At 39.8% G+C, this 18,756-nt stretch overlaps 1 protein-coding gene and 1 long non-coding RNA gene across 2 annotated transcripts in view; both read right to left on the bottom strand.

Annotated features, from left to right (window-relative positions):
- The window catches only part of LOC116707175 (peroxisomal acyl-coenzyme A oxidase 3), a gene marked incomplete in the record, with an annotated part of 52,525 nt that extends 41,796 nt beyond the window's left edge, over positions 1–10,729 (bottom strand). Inside the window, 11 exon segments of the mRNA XM_032544430.1 lie at positions 210–392; positions 2,381–2,477; positions 2,625–2,713; positions 3,413–3,556; positions 5,263–5,352; positions 5,693–5,767; positions 6,121–6,256; positions 6,352–6,449; positions 9,246–9,424; positions 10,167–10,455; positions 10,657–10,729. Coding sequence (XP_032400321.1) covers positions 210–392; positions 2,381–2,477; positions 2,625–2,713; positions 3,413–3,556; positions 5,263–5,352; positions 5,693–5,767; positions 6,121–6,256; positions 6,352–6,449; positions 9,246–9,365 — 1,032 coding nt within the window.
- A 1,384-nt stretch (positions 10,730–12,113) lies between these two features.
- The window catches only part of LOC116707223 (uncharacterized), a 10,140-nt gene continuing 3,497 nt past the window's right edge, over positions 12,114–18,756 (bottom strand). The window contains exons 2-3 of the long non-coding RNA XR_004336421.1: positions 18,708–18,712; positions 12,114–12,124 (exon numbers count right to left, since the gene is read on the bottom strand). This is a non-coding gene — a long non-coding RNA (uncharacterized LOC116707223). The remainder of the gene's footprint in view (positions 12,125–18,707; positions 18,713–18,756) is intronic.

Consider the following 18,756-nt stretch of genomic DNA (forward strand, 5'->3'; position numbering starts at 1 on the left):
GGATCAGACGCCATTGCTGAAACAATATAAACAAATTTCCAAGGAATTTTGTGTAAAATATGTGCACCCCCATTATCAAAAAATATGTACACAAAACGCATAAAGCATTGAGTGTTGTTGTGGCTTTAGATACCTCCTGTTACTTTGATAAGGTGCTTTGTACTATGCTTAGGTTAATCTGCTTTCAGATCCCCTCCCTCCATTCTGACCTGTAACTGGTACTCCAACACAGGAATCTCCTCTGTGTTTTTGGGTCCAAACTGTCTCCTGGTGGCTGAGAAGCGGATGGCAACAACCAGAGCAAGCTTCAGGTTGACCAAAGCCATCCTGGTGATGGACACCCTGCCCCCTGACAGGGCACCCAGAGACTCCCCGAAACGCTTGTTAGGGTCCTGAAGGAGAGGAACGTAACAATGGAGAAACATAAGATACAATTCATGAGCAAAATAAAAATAAAAAATAAATTCCCCACTCGCCCCATACTAGGGCGGACTTTTTCCTTCCTTCAAGCTTGGGTCCTCTACCAGAGGACTGGGAGCCTGAGGGTTGCACCATATCTTAACTGTTGCTATGACTGCGCTCTTATTAACAGAGACCCCAGATGTTGTTCCTGGAATTTGCCGGAGCCACTGTCCCAGTTCAGGGGTTAGAGGGTCGAGTTCTCTGATTACCACTGGAACCACTGTTATTAAGCTCCTGTCTTAGCCCTTGGTATTTTCAAAGCTTCTTGTGTTCCTTCTTCTTCATCTTGCTGTTGCTTGGGATTGCTACATCTATCACAACTGCCATGTTCTGATGTTTGTCCAACACAACAATGCCATCATATGCCATCATATGCATCACCAATTTATCAGTCTGGAGCTCTTTCACTCTCTGCCACCTTTGGATAGGACCATGATTGTCCTTCTAGACTGGTAAGCATAAAGGAAGGGGGGGCTTGTTAATTTTGTTAACAACCGATCCTGGTCACACCACAATCAAGCAATGTGTTTGCTGCCCGGACGTTGAACTGCTGGCTGTAAGACTTATAGTAGTCCATATTATTTGCACAGGGAAATTGCTCATGTAATTGTTTTGGCAGTTTACATCCAACACTCGGCAAACCCGACGTTAGCGTGTTACGTCACTCACAGCATCCTCGCAAAACTGCTAACTAAACACCCAAGTGCAGTGATCATAATATCAGGAGATTTCAATCATGTCCCCATGGGAAAAAACAATGACCAACTAGACAAAGTATGTGAGCTGCCCAACCAAAGAGAATTAGACCCTGGACTTGCCCATCCCCCCTCCCCCCTCTGGACAGGTCAGACCACAACCTGATCCACCTCAATTCCTGCTATGTGCCCCTGGTTAAGAGACAGCCTGTAACCACCAGAACCGTGAGGAGATGGTCTCAGGAGTCCTTTGAATCACTGCTGGGATGTTTTGAGGTCACTGACTGGAAAGCACTCAGTGAGACGCACGGAAGGGACATTAATGGGCTTGCTAAGTGTATGATTACATAAACTTCTCAGTGGACTCCATTGTTCCAACAAGGACTGTTCACTGTTACTCAAATAACAAACCATGGGTAACAAGGGACTTTAAGGACATTTTAAACTGGAAGAAAATGGCTTTTATAATAGTAGTAATAGTAAGGAGCTGAAAAAGATCCAGGTGGACCATGGAGAAATACAGGAGTAAGCTGGAGTGGAGACTACAGCAAAACAACGTGCGGTGTAAAGGGGCATGAGAACCATCACTGCTTTCAGGTCAGCTGGCAATGGGATTAAGTGAGAGGTAAATGATGCAAATTAACTGAACCTGTATTTTAACAGGTTTAACACAGCGGCCCCCACGCTGCCACCCTCCAGGGTCAACTCAGAGATCAAGCCACTGGTATGATGGGAAAAAACTCTGGTGTACCTTAAATGATATCATGAGCAGAAAGAGTAACTCAATGCCATCTTTTATTGAGTCAGACGGGGCTGTCATTACTAAATCCTTTCAAATTGCTTATCATTTGAATGATCATTTTATTGGCAAAGTGTGTTAACTAATAATAATAATAAAGGCTGATAAAGGCTCTTACTTTAATGTTGATGTTATACAGTTCTAAGCACATAAGTTGTTGGCTTTCTTGTAGTCGATCCAGGCAGTGTACAGGTTAGTGTGTCTGTTGAGTGACTGCTCCATTATCCAGTAGCTGGTGTTTGGCCCACCAATTCTTTTATGGGCCTCGTTCATATATTGAGCCATGTGCCTTACTCATCGACTCAACAGGAGCTTCCATGTTGTGAAGTGTACAAAATATTGAGTAGTGCAGCTGTAATTTAACTTTCATTGGTTGCTTGTAATGCCTATTCAGCGCTTGCCAAACAATGGAAATCTTACCAACCTTAAATGGTGTAACATAGCGGCCATCAGGAGAAACATCTCCCGTCTTATTCAGCAGATTCTCCCGAGGGATCCTCACGTTATGAAACAAAGCAAACCTGAAGGGGAGAGAGACAAATACATGACCTTTGGTTACACAGACACTGGCAATGTGTGCCTAACACAAAAGTTAGACATAGCAATTATAGCAATGTGGTGCGTCTGTTTCAACTTTAATAACTCATTAGGTCTTATCTGTCACCTACCCGTTATCCAGTCCGTTCTGCCCCAGCTTCTTGCCCATGTCTCCAACCAGCACCCCAGGCAGAGCTAGCAGGGTCTTGGGATCTCTCAACTGCAGCACAATGGTTATCAATTTAATTTTGACAAATTTTAAAACCATTCCAGTTAAAATGTGTATTTTGGATGATCAGTTTGACTTTATACAGTACAATTTTATAGCTTTTTTATTTTCGTGATGTTTTCTGGATTTTTAGATTGCGTAAACACCAAGCTACAACAAAGAAAACTCTTAAAAATCTTCCCACTCCCACCATTTCCACAATTAATGCATGAATAAAAATCCTCCTCTCTCACACAATGTCACACTTTAGACAATTGGAACTACTGGAAAATGCTTTACTTATTGTATTTTTTACATTTTGAATGGAAGGCATATATTAATTTACATTTTATAGTTTATCGGTTGGATTATGTGCTCTGCTTGATGTGATTGTTAAAACATCAAAATTATATTTCAGTTCATACTTTATAAAACAAGACTTCATCTGCTTTCAGTGACTTCCCTTTACAGCTCAACGTCTTTCATAACGTACACTCAAGAGAATGTAATCCTTTTGGTTTGGGATTTTTTTTCCAGTACCGAATTACATTGTGTGTTTCAGTGTCACACTGCACTTCCAGAGATGGAACAACATTCCCAGTAAAAAACTTGGGTAATAATGAATTTTCTGAGATGCAGCTGTGTGACATAACATTTCTTGATAATGTAACCAGCTGTAACTGCGTCAGGGGTTAAAGCTCAGAGTCTTACCGCCACAACGAAGGAGTGCAGGCCGTGGCACACCTGGTCAGGTGTGTAGAGCTGAGCGAACACCACAGCGTGGGTCGCAGTCTTACCCATGTTCCCCACCCAGAACTTGGCGGCCTCAAAGTCCGGAGAGTTGATCACAAACTCCTACTGAGTACAAAGGTAAACATGGTAATGATTACAAATTCCCAAAACATTACCCTGCTGTAAAATCTTAGAAGGTAGACGGACCAGTAAACTAGCAACATTTTACCAGGAAATATTTTATCAGATGAAGGTTTGAGGACAGAAACTTTAATAAAAGGAGCACCAGTGTTTGGTGCTCACTTTAGAAGAATGCCATTTTACTAAGTGATGGTCTAAAGCAGTGGTTCCTAACCTGGGGACCAGACCCCTGCACGGGGTCAAAAGGATAATATGTACTTATAACATACTTATATGTATGTATAATATACTGGGCCATATGAATAACTGTTTTGGCTTGTGTCTGTCTCTTTCAATTGGTACCTGATTGACTGGCTCCTCCCACCTTGTTTGGGGGGCTTGGCCTCACCTACTGGGAGTCTATAAAGCTAGGTGATTCCACAAAGTCTGGTCCCACTCTCCCTCCAGGCAGACTGGTGACATGGTGGCACACAACTTTGATTTTTTGGTTAGGTTTCATTGTGTTGAACTGAACTGTTTGTGTTTAAGGTTAGGTGAGCGGTTACCCTTCCACAGCATCCAACACCAACATTACACTACTGATCACTACAGGAAGTAGTTTACTGTAGTTGTCTTTAAAAAAAAGTTACTTGTTTATTTTACTCATTGTGTGAACCGCCCTTCTTTGTTAAGCTCTTAAACGAGCTTGGCATAACATATCTTTTTATAATCTGTTTTTTTCAGTGTAAATTACAGGAACAATTTTGTTAAAGTAACCACTTTAAAAACCAAGAAAATGATGATGATGAAAAAGATGACCCTGCTGGCAAATTAAAACGAGAAAACTGTCACCGGCAACAAAACCAAAACATTGCATGGTTTCTCCCTAAGTTTTTCCTTGCCACGGTCACGCTAAATGCTTGCTTTTGGGGGAATAAATGGAATTGTTGGGACTTTGTAAATTAGAGTGTGGTCTAGACCTACTCTATCTGTAAAGTGTCTCAAGAGAACTCTTTTGAATTGATACTATAAACAAAATGTAATTAAATTCATGCCACCATGTTGCCCTTTAACATATCACCAACAAACACAAATATTTTTATATGTGTGATGCCAGAGAAAAGTAAAGTGGGAGCCAGTGCCTTCAGTTACCAATCTCCTCTGCTGTGTAACCAGCTCCCAGGTTTGGTTAGGAAGGCAGACACCGTCCCCACATGTAAGAGTAAGCTTAAGACTTTCCTCTTTGATAAAGCTTATATTTAGGGCTGGCTCAGGTTTGCCTTGGACTAGCTCTCAGTTATGCTGATGCAGGCTTTAGACTGCCGGGGGACTTCCTATGACACACTGAGCTCCTCTCTCCACCTGTATGCATTCATGTCTCATTACTGTATGCTAATAACTTAGCTTCTTCCCTGGAGTCACTGTATTCTTGCCTTTCAGATTTACCTGGATTGTGGTGACACCTGGATTGTGGCTGCACCTGCTGCAGTCCTGCTCAACGCCCTGCTACTTTTATAATTTTTGCTTTTATCGTAGTTCTATCTTTTCTCCCTCCTTCGCTGCCCACAAAGAGCCACTTTCTGCCCTCCTCCCCGCAGCCACACTGGAGAAATCGCTCACCTACTCTATTTGTGCCCTGAGATAACTTCTGTAATGATTCGTCTTTATAAATAAAATTGGTTTGAAAATTAAACTGTGGTGTGTGTGACCTGGGTGGAGGGGTCATATGTTGCTGTGGTCCTCATGGCTCTGGTGTTGCTGCCGTGGCTCAGCTCAGTCAGTCCAAAGCATCCAAAAGTCTACAGACACAAATTCAGAGTTCAATGATGGAGAATAATGCAAATTTCACACCTGAATAACAGACGTAAAAGCAAAAATCTAAATTTATAAAAATGTGACCAATTGTGTACTTAAAATTGAGTTTTGGGGAAAATAACAGAATATAAGAATCTAAAGAAAACTGTATGGATCACTGTGAACATCATTCAGCACCTGCAGCTTATAAATCCATTGGGGCATGATGGTGTTAACGTTGTAGACCCTCCCTGCACTGCATCGTCCCGTTAGACGATCATTAATAAAAACACTTCACCTAAAAGGTGGTGTTATTGGCAGTGTAAAGCTGTGTTGAACTCTTACCGTCATGTCTTCAGTGTTTTCAACATATTTGCTGTGTCTCCCTGATCCTGAGTTGGCAACAGTCGCTCCAAACATCTAAAAGACGAGATGTTTTTAGCATATTTTACCGAGATGAGAAAAAATGGAAAGACAACTTAATTATCCATAGATAATTAAGTCTGCAGAGTCTGCAGTTGATAGCCGCTCTGTGACGGTGCTTTGAGCTAAATGCTAACATACTGATGTTCAGTAAGGAATTTCACCATGTTCAGCATATTATTACAAATGACAAATTTTGGATTGCTAGTTGCATATTGGAGAATAGTAATGGGTCAAGTACAGTCCCTGGAAAATTAACACTAAGATTATCAATAAAGAAAGTAAATATAATGCATGCCTTTAAATACATCACGGTATAGTTTGTATTTCTTTCATCAATGCATACTGACCCCTTTGTTGAGAAAGTACTTGGCCCCCATGGCCCAGTCGTACATGCCCAGGCAATCACTGAGCGTTATAGACTTCCAGGGGTTAGCCATCACCTCTTCTTTTGTCAGGAAGTCATAGCGGAAGAGCTGCTTTACCCTGAGAATTTTTATCTGAAGCTTTATTTTCTTGTATGTACATTGTATAGATAACTATATGATATATGACAGAGAATGTTACTGTTATGTTGATACCTGAGGAAGGTCAGCTCTCTCATTTTTTCGAGAGGGACGTCTTCGCCGGGCCGACGTGCAAACAGAGGGTCATTCTCAAGGGCCTGGAACACTTGTTGCTGCAGCACAGTGATAAGAGAAAATGAACAGGATCTGTACGGTAGAGGAACAGTTAGATGACATGAGCTACCAAACATGTTCTCTTTTTACAAAAAGATTACATAAAATGGTGCTTGTAGGAAACAGCAGTTGAGTAAACAATCCCAAATAGTGGTTTCTCAACTACTGAGTCCAATGTCAAGTATGAACACAGAACCCCAGATTTAAAGTCGACATGAAGAGAAGAGAGTAGAAGTGCTCATAAAAACTACATTCACTGATAATTTGAAGATGATGATTTGATAGGATGAAAAGTTCCGAAACATCTAATTGATGGGCCTTGATGTGAGATTGTTTTGTCAACTTGTGAGTACAGGGTGTTGGGGTTATCGGGGAATATAGGGTATTGTTAAAAAAAGTTTCATATGTGTTACGTATGAAACGGAACTGACACGTCACTGCAACACAAATAAACATATTTATTCAGCTTTAATCACACAAAATGAGGCATGTTTTCGGTTGTGCATTATGTCAGCAGGATAATTTAAAAGGCAAGCGCAACTACATTGTGCATCTGGCCTATATCTGATTAGCCTGGATCCACCCTCCTACATACTTACGCTCAATTTTAATTTTCCTTCAGTACTTCATCTCGGTTTGCAGTATATTCGCGGGTTTTCTCCATCCAAATATTTGGCGGTCAAATCAGCAAACAGTGGGAGCGGCTGAGAACGATGAGGTTGAGGTTCGATAACCTTCGGTGAGTCTGTATTAATGGCGGCAGAGAAAGACGCGAGCAAAGCCATTTGGTCTGTCGTGGCAACGCTGCCGAAAATCCAGAAGTTAAAGCCCAAGCAAGAGCCGTCTTTGCTGAGTTTTGTTGGTGGCCATGATGTTGTGGCCCTCCACCCCACGCGGTTCGATGAAAAGTTAGATTTTCCAGCTTGCTCAGTCAGTGGTGAAGGAGCTATCTATAGCTAACGTTAGCGATGCTAAGCCAATGTCACGACCAACTGTTAGCGATTGGTTATGGCAGATCCAATAGTTTCAAACTTCAACAGATTACCCGCCTTCAAGGAAGTTAACACTTGTTGATGGAGAGTGACCAGATTCTCTGTACAAATGAAATGTACCAGAGTCTGGTAGGACCTGGCTAACTTCTGATACCGTGGCGGCATACATTTTGCCATGGCGGGCCGCCACTACAAAATCAACACAGAGGAAACACCGTCGATACTCATTCCTAAACAATACTTTTGTCTATACCAATTTTATCAAACAAAAATAAATCTTTCCACATTATGGCACACACTTGCGTAACGTAGGGTTATTTCCTGCATGTCTTTACAATGTGTAACATTAGACAGCCAATCAGCAGCAACATTTGATCTTGGTAAAAGCATGCTTGCGTGCTCATTGGCTCACTGATGCTATTGAGATATTAAAATTAAGGATTTAATGACGGGGCAATTTTCAAAACTGGATACTTCCGAGTTGTGTAGGAAAAAGTTTATTTTGCATTATGATCCTTGACAACAGCTAAGTGGGTCACTTGTATAACTTGTTGATTCACTGTTGTATAACTATTATTATTGTTTTGTGTTTTATTTATCAATTGTATGTGTTTCATTTATTGACTGTATAATTGTTTTGTGATTCATTATATCAATCATATAACCTGTTTTGGTCACGTATCAAGCTCATGTTTTGAGAAGTTTGGTCATGTTTTGAGGACGGTGCTCCTGTTTTGGAAACATGGTTTCGAGGCAGGTGCGCCGGACTCATCAGGGGATCGGCTGGGAGCGAGGATTGGCCTCCCCGCTCACACACGATCACTTGTTTGTTAAGAGAATAAAAAGACGGAGAATCCCTCGGTCCGCCAGAGCCTGCCTGTGAGTCGCGTACGAGACGTCCAGCAACGTTGATGTGGGCGCTGCCAGACTGAACGGCTCTCCAGTCCTGTGTCAAGGTAAGGGCTCGGAAAGTAGCGCATACTTTCCATCACGTATTGAGGGCATGTGCATGCCGTTTGCTTTGCTGTATTCTGTGGGGAATAAAGTGACATATTATTCTAGCAGGTACGGCCTCTGAGTGTTTGTTTGCAGAGTGGAGTTCACTTTGCATTCAGTGTCTGTAAAGCAGGGTTTGCTTTGCAGTGTGTGTGTGGACAGTGTGAGCCTGTCGAACACAGTTGTACTGTATTCTGTGGCAGGGTAGACGAGCACTCTATCCTAGCAGGAAACAGTGTTTTTTGAGATTATCTGCTTTATACCCTGTATAAAGATTTTCATAAAACACGAGTCCATTCATTCGGTGCCCAAAAAGTATTGAATACAGTAACCAGCCCGACTAGGTGACATATTCCTTCATAACCATGAACACATGTTACAGATTATCAATCCCACAAACACTGTCCTGTTGACACAACTACTGACTTGAGCAACAAAGGTTAATTAATCGGCCGCTAAAAATAGTCCCAAAGAAATGCACTTCTTTTATCCTGTTGAGTAATGTATGTTTTAAAAAAAAACTACGGTGTTCAACTGTTTTAGGAATGTTAGTTAAAATAAGAGAAACAAAACTATATCTGTTTTTAAAGAAGGCAAGTGCACTTTGTAACAACACCTGCCACATAACGACTAAGTCACAGGTCAATTCCAGCCTTGGGGAGCTTTGTTGCATGTCTTACCTCTCTCTTTCTGCCCCTTCACAATCTGGCAAATAGCCACACAAGAACTTAAGTCTAACTATTTAAATTTATTTAAAAATTGCAGATTTAGTCCTACCTACGGAGAGCATTTGATGCTGACAGCTACCTTGAATGCAATGATTTCCTCTCCGTCTAAGAAGCAGAGCATGTCCTTCCAGTTGAAAGAAGCTTTGTTCCTGTAGATATCCAGCGGGCCACTGGGCAAGTCAGCCACTTTATCAGCCATCTTCTTGTCTTCAGACTGAAGGGGTTCACCGAGCAAGGAAATAAGGCACTTTGCACTTTCTGAGTAAAGAAGAAACAAGGGAGGAACATAAATGAAAGTATTGGGTGAGGTGGGGTTTACCGATGCTGGTTTTTCCTGGCCGATACCGATACAGTTTATTAGTAGTCAATGAAACTGAACTGATATTTGGAAATGATATGTATTTACAGTTAAAATGAAAAATCTTTAAGTCAAAATTAATATTTGGGAATTTTAGAAACCCCAACACAAATCTTTGTTTAAATGCTTTAGGCAATCATTTCATAAATGAGAAACTTTAAACATACAGTAATCCCAGTAACAGTCAGATAGTGTATGTGTGTGTCTGTGTGTGTGTGTGTGTGTGTGTGTGTGTGTGTTGGGGGGGGGGCATTAAGTCAGATTCTGTGGTGAAACCGAAGCAGAGGTCATACACACACCTGTAGACAAGCCAAAGTTGGGCACTATTTAATTAATTAACTTTATCGCTTATTAGGCAAATAAAACCCCAAAGATAATCTGGAAACTGCCAAAAGAGGGCTCCTACCTGGTGTAACAGTACAGCACAAGTTCACTGCGCAGTGATTTGTTTCTGATAATTGTATTTACTGTAATTGTGTTTGACAATGTGTTGTTATTGCACTACAAATTTGTAGTTTGTAGACATAACTACAACACTGTCGCTGTCAACATTAAGTTTTAAGACCTTCGTTAATTCAGTTGGTACTGAGTTAAATTATTACACAGGAATTATGCGGTACATATCATTCGTATCACACTTACCACTTAGTGTTTTCTGGCAATGCCGATAACTTCAGTGCCCAAGTTTAGAGATATTGGACCAGATATGAAACTCTGAGGCAGAGTTAGCTAGTTTTGTCTCTAAACTGACAGTTCGAAGTTCAGCTGCTATCAAAAGCAGAGTTCAAAGTTTTTAAATCAGCACCTGTGTGTTCCTTCAGCACGGACAGTAAGTTCACGTTACACTGCAGACTGTAACAATGGAAGACAGCAGATGAAGGGGCTGCTAAACCCTGCACTGTCCACTGTCACACATCGCGTTGTATAATGGCTTTTTATGGCTTGACGTGTGAAAAAGAAGAAGTTAACCTCTTGAGTATCAAGTCTTGTCTTTCCACTATTTACTACAGTTACACAACACGTTGATTTAAATGTAACAAACGCACTAAGGTTAGCCTAAAAACGAACTGACGTCTTTGTTAACAGAACATTATTTACCCTGAGTTGTGTAACCTAAGTAGTTGTGTCTTACCTTACGGCTCTCTGTCAACTACCCTGTAATATCGCCGTATCTCGCTAGCTAGCTACTCTTCGTCATTCTCAATGAGCAGCGTACAGCTGGCTGTGGCTCGAGTCCTGTTTGCTCCGCCAATAGCAACAACCATTTCCTGCCGGTAGCCTTCAAAATAAGAGCACCAACTCGAAACGTTTGGATGCAACTCTAGTCTGGATGTTATAACAATCATGATTGCAACAAGTGCTATATTTTAATAGGCATTAACATCAAATAATAAATACCCCCTACACCCCTCCTTCTGGACCACCTAACTGTTGCAAATGTTGTTTGTTTATTAGCTCAATCAAAGTTATCTTTATTTTGAAATGTAAATAATAATAAGAATCATAATAATAATAAGAAGAATAATAAGAGAAAATAATCAAACGGTACAGTAGATTAATACAATTTTAAAGGCAAGTCAGGCCGGCACGTTTATTGTATAGCTACATATTCAGCAACAGGGCAATTCAGTGCTTTACATAAAATCAGTTAAACAGATAAACACAAGTAAAAACAGTTAAAAATCATAGCATTAAAAACCGGTAAACACCATGATAGACGTTAAAAATAGAATGAGCATTCATTAAAGAAAGGCAGCATCAAATGAAAGGTCTTCAGCCTTGATTTAAAAGACTGAGAGTACACGGATCTGCAGGTTTCTGGGTTTTTCCAGATATGAGGAGCATAGAAACTGAAAGCTGATTCACCCTGTTTAGTTCTGACTCTGGGGACGAAGTGACCTGTCCCAGATGACCTGAAGGTCTGGGGGGGTCATAGTGTAGTAGCAGATCAGAAATGTATTTGGACCTAAACCGTTAAGTGATTATAAACTAGCAAGAGTACTTTGAAATCAATTCTTTGAGACACAGGAAGCCATTGTAAAGATTCAGAACTGGAGTGATGTGATCCAGTCTCTTGGTCTTAGTGGGACTCGAGCAGCAGCGTTCTGAATCAGCTGTAGCGTCTATTGATTTTTTAGGAGACCTGTAAAGACCCTGTTACAGTAGTCAAATAACAATAACAGTAGACAATAAACTTAGTACAAAATTGTGGTACACTTGACATCATGACCTTTGGGAATGTGTCCTTACACCTTCATCCTATCTTGGAAGGCTCATCTGGCCAGTGGCATGTATAATGTGGCATGTATATGGCAATTTATATATATATATATTATAATATATATATATAATTATAGATAATACCTACGTAACAAAAGCACATGAGCTAGCATTTTTCAACAAGGCAGAAAGCATTAATTATCAGAACATTGTTCATAAACTGTTAAAAAAAGGCATGCTTTTATTATGAAGGTCAGAAGGGAATAGGTTGCTTCTCCGCCAGCAGCAGCCACGACCACGACTATCCCATTTCCGGTCCAGTTTCTTATTATTCAAGCTCAGCCGAACACCCGTGGGTTCACCTCATCTTTGACAAGTTACTTTGACACAAGTAAAAGGTTTGCAACTAATCATACATATTAATAGCAATGCAAAAACAAAAACGGGTTATGTAAGAGTCTAAGGTCTTAGACAGCCCGGCTTGTTTGCCTAAAATGGTGCAAATATAGGCTACGTTGAGGAATACTTTTTATAAGAGATTGACAGATTCTGTTGTCTAGTTTAATCTTTCTTCTCTAATCGAAATCAGAAAACTGATTACATAGGCAGTTATTGGTTCCTACGCCCTTTATCCAATTACAAAAAATATATTATATTAGCCTATATTAATAAATTATGAGATGTTGAGGGGCCTATTCTCTGTTTTTTGAAACATTGTTGTGAAAAAGTGTTACACTTTGTAGAAAAAGCTTTAACACTGTTTAAACCGACTTAAAAAAAAAACAAAAAAACTTTGACAACAGAAAAAGTGGATGTCTTCATGAAAACTTAGATTTGGTTTGCATTTTCTAACGAAAGTTCTATGCTGCCCTCTGCTGGACAATACTTAATCTCATGAAAATTAAATATATACATTTTTTTATATATTCATTTACCACACAGATGTACAAACAAACAAGGCAAATTTACAGATCACCTTCAAAAATTTGACACAACTAAGAATTTTGCAGCGGCACCAAGGCTCGGTCCGGCATTCAGCGCAGCCAATGACGTTTAAAGAAATGCCAATAGACCAGAGCTGCTGTGTGGACTAGCCAGACCCTCCTCCGCAACGCTGGGGAGGTAGGTCTGGCAATGCGAGACTAGTTAAGGCATAGCTGCTGTTATGATAAACATTTGTTTACTGGAGCAAGTTTTCAGTAAAAACCATGCCCTAGGACTGTATAGACTTGGTGGGCTGTGTCATGAACTGATAATATTGACTGAAAATAGATATGTAAATCAACGTTGGCCATTTCAACTGTGTGAGTGTCATGCAACAGGTCCTGTGGGTGAAAAGTATATTTGTGGAGGGATGTTGTGAGATATTGATTATTTCTGTGTAGATTGCAAAATGAAAAACGGAAAAACCCTTACTGGTGTCAAATAATCAATAATCTCCTTAGACCGCTCCTTTAAATGTAAATGTTTGACAGTGTTCGCACACTTTAAAAAGCACAGTGGTTGGTCATTTTTTGGATCAATAAGCCTACATAACTGCAGTCAGTGTTCATTCTGTAGAACAAATGTGAAATTTCTGATGTGAGCTGCCAGAGCTGCTTAAGAAGTTTATTGGTGCTTTAAGCCCCCAACGTCTCCCTAGGATTAAGCAATGGTTAAGGGTTGCCATTCAGATTGCCATTGTCATTGAGATTTTCATTGGGATTTCCATTGGCGTTGCTATCGGGATTGCCAGTGCCATTGTCATTGAGATTTTCATTGGGACCGTTTGGATACTGTTGCCAGATTTACCTTTTCGACCGGTGCCTGTTTTTGACCCAGCCTCTGCCTTGTGTTGTGGATAACCATTGCTTGATCTTTGTGCCGCTTTGGTACAATAAATTCCCTTTTGTGACTTTAACCCTTGTGTTGTCCTTCGTGTCACAGGGACTTGTTTAGTTTATTTACATTTTGTGTTAGCCTGGCGATGTGCTTCGGGGTCCCCAGGGCCTTTTTCATTTCATGTAAACTACCGTCGTGGCCTCGACTTTTGGGTTTTGGAGACCCTTGTTTATTTTTATGCGATTATACGTTTTTTCCACTACTCCCCTCCCTCCTCGTCCATCAGGTCCCCGGAGGAGTGGAAAATGCATTCCACTGCAGGACAGGTCTTTAGGACCCTGGAGGACAAGATGAGGGTAGTGGGATACGCGCTAGAATGCAGGACGGGCCTCTGGGACCCTGGAGGACGAGATGAGGGTATTGGGATACGCGCTAGAGTGCAGGACGGGTCTCTGGGACCCCGGAGGACAAGATGAGGGTAGCGGGAAATGCGTTCAACTGCAGGACAGGTCTCTGGGACTCTGGAGGCCAAGGCCACGGTAGCAGAAAAATCCAATTGAATACAGGACGGGTCTCTGGGACCCAAAGGACAACACGTGTCTAAATCCTGCATTCTGAGTTCCCTGTTTGAACTCAGTCTGAGAGTCCTAGTCTGAGTAATTTCGACTGTGGTCATCTGTCCCACCTCTTTGTACATGTGTACTGTACACACAGTGTTTAGAGTTATAGATAATATTTCTTAAAATACTACTGTACTAAGTACAAGTTTTAAGTGTGAATTTATTTGTGAGAATTGCATGTTTTGTGTTGTTTTCATTGACTTCAAATGTTATGATATGCTTAGGAGAATATGTTCTATAAATACATATCCCACCCCACAACAATCCAAGTGTTGAAGTGTTTTTTATATCAAACTATAATTATGAAAACTATGTTAGGTAGCCACAGAATGAATTAAACAGTAGTGGAAAAAGGACTTAAATCCTTTATTTACAAAAAGCTATCAGTACCACAATGGAATAATACTGCATCCAGAAGTTTATGTAACACATATGGAAGATAAATGTACTGTAGTAAAATGTCAGGTCATGGGTGCTTTCACATTGTTACACGTTCTAATGCAACAGTAAAATATGTCCTACTGTAAATATCTCAATTTTCTGCGTACTGCTGGTGTCAAACCCTTCAAGGAATAGTTCAACATTTTGAGAGAAACTCGCCTATTTTTAAGTTTTGGTCAGAGCCAGGCTAGCTGTTCCCACCAGCCCCAGTCTTTATGCTAAGCTAGGCTAAACAAATCCTGACTCCACCCTTTACTTAAAAAATAGTTAAACATTTTGGAAAATACAGTTATATACATTTGTTCAGCAAGTAAGAGTTTGATTTCAATCTCATATGTGTTAAGTACAGAGTTGGAGTTAAGACATGGTTAGCCTACCTTAGCATAAAGACTGGAAGGAGCAGGGAAAAGCTAGCCTAAGTTCAAAAGGTGATGACTGATCAACACATTGCATCTTATTGGTTTAATTTGCACAAAACGATAGAAAGACAATTAGCATTTTTAGGGAAGTTAAGTGCAGTAACTGTGTGCAGCTGCCCAATGTTTTGTCTGTGAGGTTGCCAGGTTTGGTACCGATGTGGCTGTACAGACACATTTGCAGACACTGCACAAAAGTAGCCCACTGGGTGGATGAATAAACTGTTCTTTATCAAGGAATAGTTCCAGCATGTTACTCAAGTCCTAAAACCGCAAATTGTGGGGTTTTTTTAGATTTCTGTTTTCATGCAAGTTTTACTAGCTAGATATAACATTTTAATCAGTGAGCTTAAGAGGTGTTAGTAGATCAGGCTATGGCTGTTTCCCCCTGTCTCCGGTCTTTATGCTAAGCTAGGCTAACCACGCCATGACCCCAACTTTGTACTGAACACAAAGATTGATATCTATTGTCTCATGTTCCCCTGGGGAAAAATAACAAATAGGTCTATTTCTCTAAGAGTGTGAACTATTTCTGTGAAGCAGAGACGTAATACTGATACATTGTCAGTCTTGGATAGAAAGAAAATAAGAGTGTTTCCATACATTTTTGAAAACATTCCTATGAAAGGAGGAAAATAACATGAAAGAAAACACAGACTCATCACTTGTTTTTACTGAAAATACAACAAATGAGGAAGGTTTGATCATGTCCCCCCTTTTCCGGGGGTCCAAGGCATTACCAATCAAGCCATGATTAAGCAATCACTACAAATCAAGCACAGAGAAAGATTTAATATACAGAGATAAAGATTTGCATCACTGAGTGCATATTAAAATAAAATCTTTAAAGCCTACATATTTCTATCATCACACTGGCTAGTTTAAACTAGCAGTGTATCTTATTTATATGTTGCATGTAACAACGTTAGTCTTTTATTAAAGTAACTAGTTACTACAGATGTCGGGTTAATGTAGTGGAATAAAAAGGACAATATTTCCCTCTGAAATGTAAAAGTATAAGATCTCACAAAATGGAATTACTCACATAAAGTACTTAAAAACTAGTATACTAAATGTACTTAGTTACTTCTTTTTTTTTCTCTCTCGGCTTAACTAACCCAAACCCGCATTACTCCCTCAGAACACAGCCATTTCAAACTCTTATTGTGTTATTCTTTTAGTTGTTAAAATATAGTCTTATTTTCAATGTCACTGTATACTGATGACAAACTGCTCTACATGTCATTTGTCAAATGGTTCAGCTTTGGAGAAATATTGTCAAACTGACAGAGAAAGGCTTATCTCACATGACACTGTATGATTGTTTCTGGACATCAAGATGTGCGACAAGAACATTTGTTTTTTACTGAAGTCAATGCTACTTTACAGGAGATGGGAGCTTATCTATTATTGCCAAAGACAACTAAAGTGCATGCTGCTTTACCCACTAACTTAATGGCTTGTACAATAAGTCATAAACATACATTAATATAACACTTAACCCTATAATACTTATAGGGTTTGCAGCACAATGTGTTAGCATTTAATTCACTTGTATACAAAGTATACAATCATCACATTTTTTTTTAAACAAAGTGCTATAAGAAAGAAAACCTTCAATCTTTCAATTCAGTGTCACATTCAACCACTGATATCACCATTGACTTTTGTTTGAGTGCTATGGGGCAACGAAAAAAGAAACATATAACCCACAGATAACATTTCTATTAAAAGTTCACGTTGTGAATAAAAACTCTAGAAATGTGCTGCATTTTTTCGTATATTTTGGTAAGCTAATTGACAAACATGGAAGTTCAGCAGTCATGAAATTTGGCACTTCTTTGAGCTTCCCTCAAGCACACGTTGCATCCACATCCAGTGAAGAAATATTATGCATAAAATCCACTTTATCTACTGAACATGTTGTATATTTGTGCGGCATATTTTCTATATATAGAAGTAAGCATAGGCATCCAGCACTCTGGAAACATGGAAACACATCTGAGACTTCATGGCTGAAGATACTTTCCCTGATTAGTGGGATTTTGGGGCGCTACTGGGCCCTATAACCAATAATCCTTGTTTTCTAACCTTATTTTCCTCATTATCAAATACATCCTCTGTGTTAGCATCCCTGCCTTGTACATGCCTGTGATGTAAGCCAATGCTTGTTGTATGGTAGCATAAACCCATGAAAATTGTATTTTATTAGACATGGTGCCCAGTTTTATGAGTTGTTACTAATGACTTTGTTAATGGTTGATAAATCATTTATAAATGCTTTATAAAGTAGTAATAAACTAGTACAATATAATGAACTAGTAATACATTTGTACAAAAAACTTTTGGATTATCAGGTTGTGAAAAACCCATTAGAGTATGTCCTCCAGTTAAAAATGACAGCATCAGTTGTTCGTTCAAATACCTAAATACATTTATCCGGTGAGAACGTCTATCGACCTTGTGAACTATGACGTGTCTATGAGAGCAATGACAGTGGTAACTATAATGTTAGTGGCTGCTGTTTGTTTCCCATTTCTTAATACTAAATGTTTGTTTCTTCAAAATCAAAATTGTCTTGACGAAGGTCCCCTAACCTTGAAAAAAAAGTAGTTTCAAACAATATTTTCCCACTAACCAAGTGTTTTTTTGTGCCTAAACTTAACCAAACCTTAACCCCAGTGTTGGCATATAATGAAACGTCATAGATCTCTGCAGCTCTAAGCAGAGAAGAGCGCCACTGCATATTAAAACACATGAATGTACCCAAAATATGTACACGTCTACAAGAAACAACAACCAAAGCCCAGAGAAGTGTGTTCTAGCCCTCACTTTCTAATAAAGCATCAAATCTACTCATGTTGCCAATAAATTGAGCTCAAGACTGCAGTCCCAGAAGATCTGAGTGCTAAAGGGCTATTTCAAAATACAAAATATATTAAACTAGAAGATGATACACTGTACATCATTCAGTCTTGAAACCTAAATGTTGCTGTTATTACTGGCCTACAAAGCATGAATAAATTATTGAATCATAAAACATTACAAAGTACAAAGCATGACTTTAAAAAAATATATTAAAAAGGGTTAATGCAAAACCTCTGTTGACCTGTGTTTATCTGTCATGCAAAACCAAAAAATGCCCTTGTTTACTGTTTTTACTGATCTTTATTAATTAAGGATGTAGTAACAAGCGTCCCTTGTGTGAAAGTGGTACTGAAAGGGGTTAATCTAAGAACTCTGTTGGGCTAAACTGACAAATTAAACTGTCATAAAAAAATCCCACAGCAGTTATGCCAATACTGGAGTAAACTCTTAAGGCTGTTTTATGGTTCTGCGTCAAATCAATGGCGTACCCCCGCAGACCCCTCTGCATCAACGCAAACCCCTCTCCGAGCCCTCCGCCGTAGTTCGACGTGCACTTCTAAAAATGTGTAAAATGTGTGTTGATAGTTTGTAGGTGTTTCAAGCAGCCTACTGTGGGGAGTGGCAACATGCTAGTTCACTGGCATAAGCTTTGCAAATAAACTCAGACATATTTTGGTTACAATGATGGGGTCATCCGTTTGTAAAATATCTATGTGTCAGTACGTTTTGAAATTAGCACTTTGCCAGCAAGCAGTACTTTGTGGGCAGTTGTGACAAAGTCTGCTTGCTAACATAACATAAACTGTCTCGGAGTTTAGCGATAGACACTCCGGAACCCCCCCCCCC

Source organism: Etheostoma spectabile, chromosome 19, assembly GCF_008692095.1.
Source record: "Etheostoma spectabile isolate EspeVRDwgs_2016 chromosome 19, UIUC_Espe_1.0, whole genome shotgun sequence".
NCBI classification, from domain to species: domain Eukaryota; kingdom Metazoa; phylum Chordata; class Actinopteri; order Perciformes; family Percidae; genus Etheostoma; species Etheostoma spectabile.